This window comes from Oncorhynchus kisutch, unplaced genomic scaffold, assembly GCF_002021735.2.
Source record: "Oncorhynchus kisutch isolate 150728-3 unplaced genomic scaffold, Okis_V2 Okis09a-Okis19a_hom, whole genome shotgun sequence".
Classification (NCBI taxonomy): Eukaryota; Metazoa; Chordata; class Actinopteri; order Salmoniformes; family Salmonidae; genus Oncorhynchus; species Oncorhynchus kisutch.
This window is the reverse complement of record NW_022261985.1, coordinates 4,124,910-4,140,963: the sequence shown is the minus strand read 5'-3', so window position 1 is coordinate 4,140,963 and position 16,054 is coordinate 4,124,910. Positions and strand designations below refer to the sequence as shown.

At 41.1% G+C, this 16,054-nt stretch overlaps 1 protein-coding gene across 1 annotated transcript in view; it reads left to right on the top strand.

The window, feature by feature from the left end:
• Positions 1-12,126: 12,126 nt before the first annotated feature.
• Positions 12,127-16,054, top strand: part of LOC116360518 (zinc finger protein with KRAB and SCAN domains 5-like) — an 11,333-nt gene continuing 7,405 nt past the window's right edge. The window contains exon 1 of the mRNA XM_031815224.1: positions 12,127-12,594. Within this exon, the coding sequence (XP_031671084.1) occupies positions 12,588-12,594 (7 nt within the window). The 5' untranslated portion in view covers positions 12,127-12,587. The remainder of the gene's footprint in view (positions 12,595-16,054) is intronic.

Genomic DNA, 16,054 nt, shown 5'->3' with positions numbered 1-16,054 from the left:
GTGTCTCCCAGGTGGCTTGTGGCAAACTTTAAACAACACTTTTTATGGATATCTTTAAGAAATGGCTTTCTTCTTGCCACTCTTCCATAAAGGCCAGATTTGTGCAATATACGACTGATTGTTGTCCTATGGACAGAGTCTCCCACCTCAGCTGTAGATCTCTGCAGTTCATCCAGAGAGATCATGGGCCTCTTGGCTGCATCTCTGATCAGTCTTCTCCTTGTATGAGCTGAAAGTTTAGAGGGACGGCCAGGTCTTGGTAGATTTTCAGTGGTCTGATACTTTATTATCACTTGCACAGTGCTCCTTGGGATGTTTAAAGCTTGGGAAATCTTTTTGTATCCAAATCCGGCTTTAAACTCCTTCACAACAGTATCTCGGACCTGCCTGGTGTGTTCCTTGTTCTTCATGATGCTCTCTGCGCTTTTAACTGACCTCTGAGACTATCACAGTGCAGGTGCATTTATACGGAGACTTGATTACACACAGGTGGATTGTATTTATCATCATTAGTCATTTAGGTCAACATTGGATCATTCAGAGATCCTCACTGAACTTCTGGAGAGAGTTTGCTGCACTGAAAGTAAAGGGGCTGAATAATTTTGCACGCCCAATTTTTCTGTTTTTGATTTGTTAAAAAAGTTAGAAATATCCAATAAATGTCGTTCCACTTCATTGCAATTTATTGACGGCAAATGACCCAAGCACTTCCCATTTATTTTGCAGCCTGTATGGCGCAGCTGTCAACATTTGTGTCCTCAAATAAAACGGGTATATTTTTCTGTTTATGCCAATTCTTTCCAGCCCATTTGTATCTTTACTATATGGCAGACAAACAAGTGCCCTACCTTCTCCCTCTTCCACTTGTCTCCTCCATTTTTGTGGTAATGCGTCAATCAGTTGGTTGTATGTTTGGATAGAGCAGACATTCCTATATATTTTCAATAGCTGCATATGTGACATAACTCCTCTGTTTCTATTCATAATATTAATAAATATAATATTTAAAGAATGTTTTTTATTAATCAGTATATTTGAGTTTAACCATAAAATTTGTTGTAATATATGTTCTATCTTTTCTGGAATTTGAACCCACTTTGTATGGCTTGTTTAAGAAAGGGTGATACTTTAATTTCATTTTAAATTAGTCGGAAATTAGAAGTTGTAATCTGCATGAAGGCAAAAAGGCTACTTTTTTTAAACAAATTGACTTAATCTACTGGAGAACCATTTTGGGTTTAAGTAGAATTGATGTATGAGTGAATCCTTTAATGAGCGGTTTAAAGCTTTAATATGTAACCATTTTAGCCCCACAAACTCATGTTCATTATATAAATAGGCACGTTTCATTTTGTATGGCTTAGCTTTCCAAATAAAATGATATATTTTGCTCATAGGATTTTAAAAACAAGTTGTCTGGAGTAGGCAGCCTCATTAGTAAGTAAGTCAACTGTGGTGGGACCAAAGAGTTAATCAATGTGAATTTTCCATAAACAGAAGTATTTGCCTCTCCATGGTTGCAGAATCTTATCTATTTTTGTTAACTTTCTATTGAAATTGATTGTGATAAGTTAATTTATATTTTTTGAGATGTGAATACCAAGTATGTCTACTTCACCATCCGCCCATGTCACGCCCTGACCTTAGAGCGCCGTTTTATTTCTCTATTTGGTTAGGTCAGGGTGGGCATTCTATGTTGTTTGTTTCTAGGTTTTGGCCGGGTATGGTTCTCAATCAGGGACAGCTGTCTATCGTTGTCTCTGATTGGGAATCATACTTAGGCAGCCTTTTTTCCTTTTGGTAGTTGGGTAGTTGTCTTCGCATGTATATAATTATTTATAAAAAATAAATGTCAGATATATTTTGCGAAGAGGGAACACTGAGTGGACCAAGAGTACCCTATTCTCCCTAGTAAGTGGTTCCATCCAAGGTGCACCATGGAGCATGCTGACAGGAAGCTAGATATTCTAGCACAGGGATGGGCCCACCTTTTGAAGGCCCTAGGATCAATTCCCACCCCCATAAAATATGATTTGTATTATTATACTTTTAACTGTCTGGGTTTCAACTTACATTTGTGAGTTAGGATAGTACAAAACACAAGGTGCAATGTGGACATTTGGTTGAGCAGAAACAGTTGTCTCTTATGTCAGTCACTGATAGTCACTCAATTAGCCCATGTCAGCTAACATTTTCTAGTCTAGTGGTCGAATTACCAACCGGGGGGCCCACATTGATTTTATTAGTTAGTCTCACTCAGATATCATATTACAAATTGCAAACATGGACCATTTCTCTGTCGTGCTAAGCATTCAAAATGTAACAACTACTTTTGGGTAAGAGAGAACATTTATTGAGTAAAAAGTAAAAGTTGTCAAAAACATAAATAGTAAAGTACAGATACCCCAAAATACGACTTCAGTAAAAATACTTTGAAGTACTACTTAAGTACTTTACACCACTGTCGGCTAGCTGGCCAATGAAGTGGATTTATTACACTAATGTGGATCCTTTCAGTAGGCTACAACAGCATGAGAAGTGAGAATGTGAATTATATTTCTAATCTCTCTCTGTGTGTAGCGAGTTTAGAAGGGGTGAGTGTAACGGAGTTAAAATCATATCGAAAACTCATTCCACAGCAAGGTTGAAATGTCACCAATGGAACTATCGAAGTAGATATTTTTCCATACTCAACAGTTGGTACGTTGTCAAGGAGAGCGGTCACATGTTTGCAAGCAGCGGATCACTGGTTGGAGTCCAGTATGGGGGAAAAGGACCGTGGAGGAAGCTATACTGTTACCAGACCACCTTTTCACAGGGATACTAGGAAAAACAGGAGTACAACCACATATAGAATAATGGTTAGTTTAAAAAAACTTTAGTACAACTGAATGCTGTCCTGCTGTGCTGATTTGTCTTGTTGTGCGACTGACTGTACGGCAGCACATTGCCGTCAATACTTTACTCACAACGAAACAAATGACCCAAGTGGTGACGACAGAGAGTAGAAAAGTGTCTTCTGTTTCTCGATCCTCTTTGAGTAGATGCCAATTTCACATCAGTCAGAATTTCAATGTGTTCCACTTATACTCCAAGGAGCCTTGAAATGAATGCTACCTTTCAATAAACAAAAATATCCATGGATGAATGTAATGTAATTATATAATGACGTGGTTTGGTTGCCCTTGCAGTCCTCCCACTAAGACGCACTTTTCTGTTGTGACTCACGTCATCATTGTGTTGTCCTTGTTTTGTCTTAGCTCCTTTTTACACCTCTGTGGATGATAACCCTGGTACATAAATCATGGAAACATGGCTGAACACTGTGGATGATAACATTGGTACATAAATCATGGAAAAGGGGCTGAACACTGTGGATGATAACATTGGTACATAAATCATGGAAAATGGGCTGAACACTGTGGATGATAACCCTGGTACATAAATCATGGAAACCGGGATGAACACCGTGGATGATAACCCTGGTACATAAATCATGGAAACAGGCCCGGACACTGTGGATTATAATCCTGGTACATTAGTGATGGAAACAGGGCTGAACACTGTGGATTATATGCCTGGTACATTAGTCATGGAAACAGGGATGAACACTGTGGATGATAACCCTGGTACATAAATCATGGAAACAGGGATGAACACTGTGGATGATAAGCATTGTACATAGATCATGGAAACAGGGCAGAACACTGTGGATTATAAACCTGGTACATTAGTGATGGAAACAGGGATGAACACTGTGGATTATAAACCTGGTACATTAGTGATGGAAACAGGGATGAACATGGTGGATTATAAACCTGGTACATTCGTGAAGAAACAGGGATGAACACTGTGGATTATAAACCTGGTACATTAGTCATGGAAACAGGGCTGAACACAGTGGATTATAAACCTGGTACATTAGTGAAGGAAACAGGGATGAACACTGTGGATTATAAACCCGGTACATTAGTCATGAAACAGGACTGAACACAGTGGATTATAAACCTGGTACATTAGTGAAGGAAACAGGGATGAAAACTGTGGATTATAAACCTGGTACATTAGTCATGGAAACAGGGCTGAACACTTGAGTCCTGCTGTTGACAGTCAAATGTTTAGCGTCATGCTACACAGCTGGCTACAGACAAACACACACACACACCTGTTCTCCTTTGGCAACAGAGCTATTCTTTAAACATCCAGTTAACCCAGCTTTCGGTTTCAGATAAAGTATGTATTAATAAAAACAAAAAAGTTATATAAGTAAAGTCTGATTTGATTCATGTGATAATGTAATGATTAAACAGAAATATACAAATGTATGCTTTCCAGAAAAGATCTCCTTCCATTTGTCCAAGAGTATTTCTCATCCATTTTGACCTAATGCTACTCAAGCAATGATATTCAGTCGACTCCAGATAAGTGCATTTTCTATACTTACAAACTCTGTTAAGTAGATTACAGTGTTTTGTCAGACCCATTTCAATCGCATGTCTTTATAATTGCTCTTGATAATGACATTCTCTGGTTTAGTGCACGCTGTCCCATTAGTCCCAAGCATACACTAATAACAACGCTATTACTCAATTTAACTGTTTCGTGTTTCCACACGTAGTTATCCATTTCCATTGTAATTTATCTGTAACTTGTATTAAACCCCCCCACCCACATTGTGGCGCTGTGTTGTGTTTATGGGCTCTCCACCCGCTTCTAAAAACAGAAAAATAAAATACGGAAATAAAACTAGGAGTGTGTTTGTCACCATCGTTCTTTCTTCAACTCTCAGTCGACTGAAACATGTCTAAACTACAGTCGTTTCGTGTGTTTTTAAATGAGCGTTTAACCGCGGCAGCTGTGGAGATTTTCGGTGCAGTTGAAGAAACGGTAGCGGAGTACCAGGAGGAGAATGATCGGCTACGGAGACTGCTGCGGATCACACCGGAGATAAAACTATGTAGAATAGGTTCGTATGTAGATCTAGTGATGGCTAGGTAGATAACTCAATAAATAAACTGTTTAGGTTTTAAGCGAGCTGCATTTCAATATGTTTTATTAATGGAGGAAAACATCGTCACGAACCAGGAAGTGATTTGAAGTTGTACTTTTAAATGTTTTTTTTTTTTAAATAAATACTAGCTTATTATCTTCAGTTTGAGATTGAATAAATATTCTAGTTGTTCAATAATTGAATTCGAATGTTGGTTCACTTGAATTTACTTCTAATTGACCCAACCTTGCCTAATACATTATACTTTGTTACTTTGCTGCTGATTACACACCTCTGATGAGATGCTATAGCTACGTTTGTTAGGAACATTTCCTCTCACAAGATGTACAAGCCAGAATGTTTAAGCAAATGCACTGTTAATTTGAATTTACGGAATATTATGGTGTCACAGGGATAGAGTGATAAGAATTTCTTAAAATTAAGTGAAAGACCCTCTGCATCTACAAGTTGGCTCACCAATAGGATATTCTTTTTGGAACCAATATTCTACAAACAAATAAGTGTTTTTATACAATGTGTCCTGATTATTCCATATATAATATCTGTGTGGAAAAAAATTCAGCTTATAAATTAAGGATCATGACAAGAAAACCCGCCGATGAAAAGCAGAGTTTCACTGGAACTTTGTCAATATTATAATTGCAAACCAACATGAAGTTAAGGTGACCAAAAGTAGAGAAGACATGATGAGGAATAAAGTTCTACATACAAGTGGGTCTTCTTAGGAATTGTTTTACTACTAAAAGTAGTAAAGTCCAGAAAATTCCAATCCACCATACTCAGAAGTGTTTATTACAACAGTTTTCCTAATGTAATGGGTACGGTTTCTAAATAGAAAGTTGAAAAGCTTCTGGTCTCTCTCTGCTTATTTTACCATAATAATATAAAGAGCGACATATGTTAGCCTAGAGATACCCTCAGCCTTGGTTATTAGGACTTTTAAAGAGAAGTCCCTCTGTAGCCATTGATTTTAGCTTCTTCTGGGGGTTTTTAATAAGAGGGTTCAAATGTAATAAGCCTCTAGACTTCTGATCCTTATTAATGGTTATGCCTAAATATGTAAGTTATTCTTTCACTGGAATACCATAATATAAGGTTGTCATAAAATCTTTGATAGCCATGAGTTCACATTTCTTAATGTTAAGACATAGACGTGATGCTTCGGAAAATGATTCTATCACATTGATCGATATGGGAATCTGACTAGCATATTTCAGAAAAAGTATCGTCAGACAGTTGGGTTAAATAATGCTTTTACCAGCTATGGAAATACCTTGTACAGGACTATTATTTAAAGAATTTGTAAGAAGTTGATTAATAAAAACAAATAACTCAAATCTAGGTGAGATGCCATGTTTCAGTTTGATAGAGCTGTTACCATTCCTATAGTCTTAAAAGCCTTACATAAAAAATCTCTAATGCCACATTTCAAGGGAGTGGAAGAGGAACTGCTGCTCTGTGTCAAATGCTTTATGAAAAATGGAAAAACAATACTGTCCTACCAAGCAGAAAGGCAGTAACTGCTCATGTAACAGTATAACTTTAGACTGTCCCCTCGCCCATACCCGGGCGTGAACCAGGGACCCTCTGCACACATCAACAACAGTCACCCACGAAGCATCGTTACCCATCGCTCCACAAAAGCCGCGGCCCTTGCAGAGCAAGGGGAACTACTACTTCAAGGTCTCAGAGCAAGTGGCGTCACCGATTGAAACGCTATTTAGCGCGAACTACTGCTAACTAAGCTAGCGTTTCACATCTGTTACACTCATAGCGTGGAACTGAGAAAAATGGCTTTTATTTACCTTGTTTCACAGTAACTTTATGCAGTTACTGCTAATATGACCCCCATTTTGTCCAAAACACAATACAATAGAGGCAGGATACTTGTCCACATTATTAAGCATGTGTTTAATGTAGCAAAAAGACATTAACTAATTTTCGAACAAATTAGCAGTTACTGTCTTTTTGCTTGGTAGGGTAGAATATGAAGCTATCCTTGGTTATTAGGTCTGAGTAGTCAAGTATGTCTAGTACTAGTCTGATATCGTTAGAAATATGTATGTTCCTCATAAAGCCAGACTGTGTTTCATCAATGACTGCATCAAATCAAATTTATTTATATAGCCCTTCGTACATCAGCTGATATCTCAAAGTGCTGTACAGAAACTCAGCCTAAACCCCCAAACAGCAAGCAATGCAGGTGTAGAAGCACAGTGGCTAGGAAAAACTCCCTAGAAAGGCCAAAACCTAGGAAGAAACCTAGAGAGGAACCAGGCTATGTGGGGTGGCCAGTCCTCTTCTGGCTGTGCCGGGTGGAGATTATAACAGAACATGGCCAAGATGTTCAAATGTTCATAAATGACCAGCATGGTCGAATAATAATAAGGCAGAACAGTTGAAACTGGAGCAGCAGCACGGTCAGGTGGACTGGGGACAGCAAGGAGTCATCATGTCAGGTAGTCCTGGGGCATGGTCCTAGGGCTCAGGTCCTCCGAGAGAGAGAAAGAAAGAGAGAAGGAGAGAATTAGAGAACGCACACTTAGATTCACACAGGTCACCGAATAGGACAGGAGAAGTACTCCAGATATAACAACGACATCACAACGACATCATAACCGCCATCGATAAAAGACAGTACTGTGCAGCCGTCTTCATCGACCTCGCCAAGGCTTTCGACTCTGTCAATCACCATATTCTTATCGGCAGACTCAGTAGCCTCGGTTTTTCGGATGACTGCCTTGCCTGGTTCACCAATTACTTTGCAGACAGAGTTCAGTGTGTCAAATCGGAGGGCATGCTGTCCGGTCCTCTGGCAGTCTCTATGGGGGTGCCACAGGGTTCAATTCTCGGGCCGACTCTTTTCTCTGTGTATATCAATGATGTTGCTCTTGCTGCGGGCGATTCCCTGATCCACCTCTACGCAGACGACACCATTCTATATACTTTCGGCCCGTCTTTGGACACTGTGCTATCTAACCTCCAAACAAGCTTCAATGCCATACAACACTCCTTCCGTGGCCTCCAACTGCTCTTAAACGCTAGTAAAACCAAATGCATGCTTTTCAACCGGTCGCTGCCTGCACCCGCATGCCCGACTAGCATCACCACCCTGGATGGTTCCGACCTAGAATATGTGGACGTCTATAAGTACCTAGGTGTCTGGCTAGACTGCAAACTCTCCTTCCAGACTCATATCAAACATCTCCAATCGAAAATCAAATCAAGAGTCGGCTTTCTATTCCGCAACAAGCCTCCTTCACTCAAGCCGCCAAGCTTACCCTAGTAAAACTGACTATCCTACCGATCCTCGACTTCGGCGATGTCATCTACAAAATGGCTTCCAACACTCTACTCAGCAAACTGGATGCAGTCTATCACAGTGCCATCCGTTTTGTTACTAAAGCACCTTATACTACCCACCACTGCGACTTGTATGCTCTAGTCGGCTGGCCCTCGCTACATATTCGTCGCCAGACCCACTGGCTCCAGGTCATCTACAAGTCTATGCTAGGTAAAGCTCCGCCTTATCTCAGCTCACTGGTCACGATGGCAACACCCATCCGTAGCACGCGCTCCAGCAGGTGTATCTCACTGATCATCCCTAAAGCCAACACCTCATTTGGCCGCCTTTCGTTCCAGTACTCTGCTGCCTGTGACTGGAACGAATTGCAAAAATCGCTGAAGTTGGAGACTTTCATCTCCCTCACCAACTTCAAACATCAGCTATCTGAGCAGCTAACCGATCGCTGCAGCTGTACATAGTCTATTGGTAAATAGCCCACCCTTTTCACCTACCTCATCCCCGTACTGTTTTTTATTTATTTACTTTTCTGCTCTTCTGCACACCAATATCTCTACCTGTACATGACCATCTGATCATTCATCACTCCAGTGTTAATCTGCAAAATTGTAATTATTTGCCTACCTCCTCATGCCTTTTGCACACATTGTATATAGACCCCCCCTTCGTTTTCTACTGTGTTATTGACTTGTTAATTGTTTACTCCATGTGTAACTCTTTGTTGTATGCTCACACTGCTATGCTTTATCTTGGCCAGGTCGCAGTTGCAAATGAGAACTTGTTCTCAACTAGCTACCTGGTTAAATAAAGGTGAAATAAAATAAAATAAAATAAATAAAAACAAACTGACCCCAGCCCCCGACACAAACTACTGCAGCATAAATACTGGAGGCTGAGACAGGAGGGGTCAGGAGACACTGTGGCCCCATCCGAGGACACCCCTTGACAGGGCCAAACAGGAAGGATATAACCCCACCCACTTTGCCAAAGTCTCTCCTGCATCCAGGACTTCAATTAGTTTTGCAAGTAGTAAGGCTAATATCTTATAGCCATTATTAAGAAGACAAACTGGATGCCAGTTATGGATGAGCAGTATGGTGGTTAGGGTAGTATGGTGGTTAGGGATTCTAAACTAAGGATTCTAGCTTTAACTTCTAATTGACCCCAACCCTGATGTCTAAAAGCTGTATAGATAACCTCTGCTCCTCTCTCCTTTCCTTCAGAATCTCTGCAACTCTCTGTCTTTGAGGTTCTCCCTGAGCAGCAGCACTGTGAGCAGGAGTGGAGCCCCCAGTCTGGGGCAGGAGAACCCAGAAACTTCCACAGATTAAAGAGGAACAGGAGGAACTCAGGACCAGTCAGGAGGAAGAGCAGCTTCAAGGGCTAGAGGCTGATATCATAGAGTTCAATTCACTCCTTCCTGTGTGAAAAGTGAATGTGATCAGGAGGACCCACTTCAGTCCTTGACTCTTCCCCAAACCCAAAATGTGGAGAACAGAGAGCGTGACCCTAAACAAGTGGAACTCACACCTTTTGTTACTGTGACCCACCTTAAGGGTCTCTACATTCCATGTGACCCTCAAGATAATCAAAACAATCTACCCAGCCAAAGCTCAACCTTAAGCAGCGACCCAGCAGCACTTGACAGCAGCACGCCATTGGATCCCAGCCCGCTATTGGATCCCAGCCCGCCATTGGATCCCAGCCACCCATTGGATCCCCAGCCCACCATTGGATCCCAGCCCACCATTGGATCCCAGCCCACCATTGGATCCCAGCCCACCATTGGCTCCCAGCCCTCCATTGGATCCCAGCCCTCCATTGGATCCCAGCCCGCCATTGGATCCCAGCCCGCCATTGGATCCCAGCCCACCATTGGATCCCAGCCCCTCCATTGGATCCAAACCTATCAATGGGGGAACACTATTCCAAACCCAGCCCCACGTCTAAAAAACCTCACCACTGCCGTGGCTGTGGTGAAATGTTGCTCTGAAAGCTGACCTGAAGAGTCATGCGACTCTCTTCAAGGAGAGACTCATCGAATGCAGCTTCTGCAGAAACGCTACAATTCCACCTGTAAGTGACGGCCATGTCCGACTCTGTCACGGTAGGAAACCCTGCACCAGCCCTGTTTGTTGCAAGACTTTCAAACTTAAAGGAGATCTGTCCAAGCACATGAGGATTCACACAGGGGAGAAATCAATTAGCTGTGGAGACTGCGGGAAAAGCTTCAATCAGAAGGGGTCCCTAAATAAGCATACACTTACTCACACAGGAGATAAACCGTTTAGCTGTGCTGACTGTGGAAAAGATTCAATCAGAAGGGGTCCCTAAATAAGCATACACTTACTCACACAGGAGATAAACCTTTTAGCTGTGCTGACTGTGGGAAAAGATTCAATCAGAAGGGGTCCCTAAAGAATCATATACTACTCACACAGGAGAGAAACCATTTAGCTGTGCTGACTGTGGAAAAAGCTTCAATCAGAAGGGGTCCCTAAAGAAGCATATACTTACTCACACAGGAGAGAAACCATTTAGCTGTGCTGACTGTGGAAAAAGCTTCAATCAGAAGGGGTCCCTAAAGAAGCATATACTTACTCACACAGGAGAGAAACCATTTAGCTGTGCTGACTGTGGAAAAAGCTTCAATCAGAAATGGAAAACTATCTTTACATATCCAGACTCACACAGCAGAGAAACCATTTAGCTGTGCTGACTGTGGGAAAAGCTTCAATCAGAAGGGGAACCTTAGGAGCCATAACTGACTCACACAGGAGAGAAACCATTAGCTGTGCTGATTGTGGGAAAAGCTTCAATCAAAAGTCTAACTACAGACGCATGTTAAAAACATCCACAAAGGAGGAAACAGGATAAGCTGAAAGAAATAACATTATGACAAAGATCTATTTAGTCACAAGATGAGAATAAAAAGTCAGGATGTGGACAATATTCTGAGTACACGCAGAATATTATTATTTTTTATTTTTTTCTCATTTAAACCTTTATTTAACTTGGCAAGTCAGTTAAGAACAAATTCCTATTTACAATGAAATGATACCTAAAGGCCTCCTGCAGGGACAGGGCCTGGGATTAAAATACTAAATAAATTAAATAAAAATATTGGACAAAACACACATCATGACAAGAGACAACACAACACTACATAAATAGAGACCTAAGACCGCAACATAGCATGGCGATTTTCATGAGCTCGCCTTGACTGACAGCTCTTTGAAACTCCTATGTCAAGTAACTTGGATGAAGTGTTGCAGTAAAATCATCTCAAGCTAATTTGGTGAAAACACAAAGCAACTCAAACAACATTGAAATTGCATCAATGATATCCTTCATTGTTTATACATCTCCTGTTTTGCTCTAGTTCACAGCAGCACTGTCAGATAAGTTGACTTGACAACTAAGTATGTTTGTGCCTCAGTATCAAATCAAATGTTATTTGTCACATGTGCCGACTACAACAGGTAGGAAATTATTTACTAAATTAGCTATTTTCTTTATTTGATAAACATATCGAAAATAAAAGAACAGTAAGGAGGCTATATACAGGGGTACAGGTTAGTTGAGGTAATATGTACATGCAGTGGTGTGGAAAAAGTACTCAATTGCCAGACATTAGCAAAAGTAAATATACCTTAATAGAAAATGACTCAAGTAAAAGTGAGTCACCCAGTAAAATACTACTTCAGTAAAAGTCTAAAAGTATTTGGTCTTAAATATACTTACTAATCAAAAGTAAATGTAATTGCTAAATATAGTATCAAAAGTATAAATCATTTCACATTCCTTATATTAAACAAATGGCACAATTTGATTTAGATTTTATTTTAATTCGATTGTATTTTTGTAGATAGCCAGGGGCTCCAACACTCAGACATAATACATAGTACAAGGTACCCCCAAAAACTACTTCAGTCGTATTTTAAAGTATTTTTACTACATGTTCACCATTGTGCACACCTGGGTAAAGTGACAATGCATTGATAATAAACAGCGAGTAGCAGCAGCGTAGAAAAAGTTTGGGGGTAGAAGCTGTTAAGGAGCCTTTTGGACCTAGACCTGGCACTCCGGTACCGCTTGCCGTGCGAAAGCAGAGAGAACAGTCTACGACTTGGGTGGCTGGAGTCTTTGGCAATTGCCTCTGATTAAGAGGTGTCTGCATCACATCCTACTGCAGCAAAAGGACATCGGCTAGCTGGCCAATGAAGTGGATCTATTACACGAACAAGGATCCTTTCAGTAGGCTACAACAACATGAGAAGTGAGTATTTCTAATCTCTCTTTCCTCCCTGTGTGTAGCGAGTTTAGAAATGGTGAATGTAATGGACCGAGGTAAAGACCGTTTCAGGTTGGATATTCGACGGAATCGCCATGTAGTTTCCTTACCTCCACAACAGCAGTTATGGACCGTCAACATTATGACAAATCAAATTAAAAAAGTCAATAGCTATTTAACCATTACTCCTAAAACGTTTCCAACTGGTTCTAGCTAACCCAATGGCTATACACACACATTGCACATCATCTCTTTTGTCGATTTACATCTCGCACTATTTTAAATATTTTATTTACATCTTTGAATTTTCAATAGCCTCATTAATTCATATGGACCTACTGGACTCAAACAAGGTTTCAGAATGTCCACTGACTACCCCTTCTATATTGCACAACCTTTAGTTTGTCCCCTTCTTCATCCACACAATTTTTACATGAATTTTCCAAATGTAAAATTTCCATAGCTCCTTGGTCCATGTGACCTATGTGACTTTCAAGCAAGGTTCAGTATGTCCACTCAGTGGGCTAATCTATAATAGCATTTTTTCTATGGCTGGCCTTGCTTTCCACCTGGCTACCCCCTACCCCGGTCAACAGCTCTGCACCACCCACAGCAACTTGCCCAAGCCTCCCCCATTTCTCCTTCACCCCAAATCCAGATACCTGATGTTCTGAAACGAGTTTGCAAATCTGGACCCCTACAAATCAGCTGGGCTAGGACAATCTGGACCCTCTCTTTCTAAATGATCTGACCGACATTGTTGCAAACCCTATTACTAGCTGTTCAACCTCTCTTCCGTATCGTCTGAGATCCCCAACGATTGGAAAGCTCCGGGGTCATCCCCTCTTTCAAAGGGGGAGACCCTCTAGACACAAACTGTTACAGGACCTATATCTATACCTACCCTCGCCTTTCTAAGGTCTTCGAAAGCCCAAGTTAAAAACAGATCAAAGACCATTTCGCATCCCACCGTACCTTCTACCGCTATGCAATCTGGTTTCCGCGCTGGTCATGCGTTACACCTCAGCCACGCTCAAGGGTCCTTAACAGCTATCAGACTTGCCATCGACTAAAAGACAATACCGGTGCAGCCCGTCGACCTGGCCAAGGCTTTCGACTCTGTCACTGTACTTATTACAGCAGACTCAACAGCCTTGGTTTCTCAACATGATTGCCTCGATTTGTTCACCAACTACTTCTCTGATCAGAGTTCAGTGTGTCAACGGAGGGCCTGTTGTTCCGGACTCTGGTCAGTCCTATGGGGTGCTGCCCACAAGGGTAGTTCAATTCTCGGGCCGACGCTTTTCTCGTATAATTCAATGAAGCGCGCTTCTTGCGGCTGGTGATTCTCTGATCCACCTCTACGCAGACGACACCATTCTGTATACTTCTGGCCCTTCTTGTCGGCGGACTGTTCTGTTAACTAACCCTCCAGACGAGCTTCAATGCCATACAACTCTACTTCCGTGGCCCTCCAACTGCTCTTAAACGCAAGTAAAACTAAATGCATGCTCTTTCAACCGATCGCTGCTCGCACCCTGTTCGCACATCCAGCATCACTACTCTGGACGGTTCTAACCTTAGAATATGTGGACAACTACAAATACCCTAGGTGTCTGGTTAGACTGTAAAGTCTCGTCACAGACTCACATTAAGCATCTCCAATCCAATATTAAATCTATAATCGTCTTCCCTATTTTTTGCAACAAAACATCCTTCACTCATGCTGCCAAACATACCCTCGTAAAACTGACTAATCCTACCGATCCTTGACTTCGGCAATGTCACGAACACTCTTACTCAGCAAATGGATGCTGTCTATCACAAGGCCATCCGTTTCGTCACCAAAAGCCCCATATACTACCCACCACTGCGATCTGTATGCTCTCGTTGGCTGCCCCTCGCTTCATACTCTCGCCCAAACCTACTGGCTCCAGGTAATCTATAAGTCCTTGTTAGGTAAAGCCCCGCCTTATCTCAGCTCACTGGTCACCATAGCAGCACCCAACCGTAGCACGTGCTCCACCAGGTATATTTCACGGGTCACCCCCAAAGCCAATTTTCCTTTGGCCGCCAGTTCTCTGCTGCCAATGACTGGAACGAATTGCAAAAGCTGTAGACTCATCTTCCTCACTATCTTTAAGCATCAGCTATCAGAGAGGCTTACAGATCATTTTAATTTTCTTTGCACCCCAGTATCTCTACTTGCACATTAATATTCTGCACATCTATCACTCGTGTTTATTTGCGAAATTGTAATTATTTCCCCACTACGGCCTATCTATTGCCTTACCTCTTTAATCTTACTACATTTGCACACACTGTATATACACTTTTCTAGTGTGTTATTGACTGTACATTTGTTTATTCCATATGTAACTTTGTGTTGTTCTTTGTCACACTGCTTTGCTTTATCTTGGCCAGGTCGCAGTTGTAAATGAGAAGTCGTTGTCAACTGGCCCACCTGGTTAAATAAAGGTGTTCTCAACTGGCCGACCTGGTTCAATAAAGGTGTTCTCAACTGGCCGACCTGGTTCAATAAAGGTGTTCTCAACTGGCCGACCTGGTTAAATAAAGGTTGTCTCAACTGGCCGACCTGGTTAAATAAAGGTGTTCTCAACTGGCCGACCTGGTTAAATAAAGGTGTTCTCAACTGGCCGACCTGGTTAAATAAAGGGCAAATAAAAAATACATTTAAAAATATATACTATATATGTGAATGTCTTATGTCCGTCCTACCTAGTGGTTAGAGCGTTGGACTAGTAATCGGAAAGTTGCAAGTTCAAACCCCCGAGCTGACAAGGTACAAATCTGTCGTTCTGCCCCTGAACAAGGCAGTTAACCCACTGTTCCTAGGCCGTCATTGAAAATAAGAATTTGTTCTTAACTGACTTGCCTAGTTAAATAAAGGTAAATAATATATATATATTTTTCAATGTAGTGTTGGTACATGGAATATTCCTCAACTGCATATATCATAAATTGCTATTGCAAATAGAAGTATTATGTTCAACAAGTGACATTTTCAGATATTATTTTGACAAACACACTTTGGTGCTTACAATTCATTCTCTAATGTCATACATTTGGTGGTCACTGTCATCTGTGATCTTTGTGATATGCCTTTCTTTAAGCACTTAATGATGAAACTGTCACTTCATATTTTTTTCTTAGTCTACAAACGCTCTACATGTATTCACTCTGTGAGGGTTGGATCCTATATGCTACGTTTATTATTGTCCTGTAAATGGTTCAGTACCTATAATTTAGGCTGTGTGGAGAATGGGGAATAAAGGAAATGATCTCTACTGCTAAATTACTACTAGATTATAGTGATAAGGAAAACGGCATACAAATTTGGCCTGTATTCATTTGCCTATAACTAATCAGAATCCAATTATGTTTACATATAAAAAAAGAGTACTTCAAAATGAGAAGATCCTGA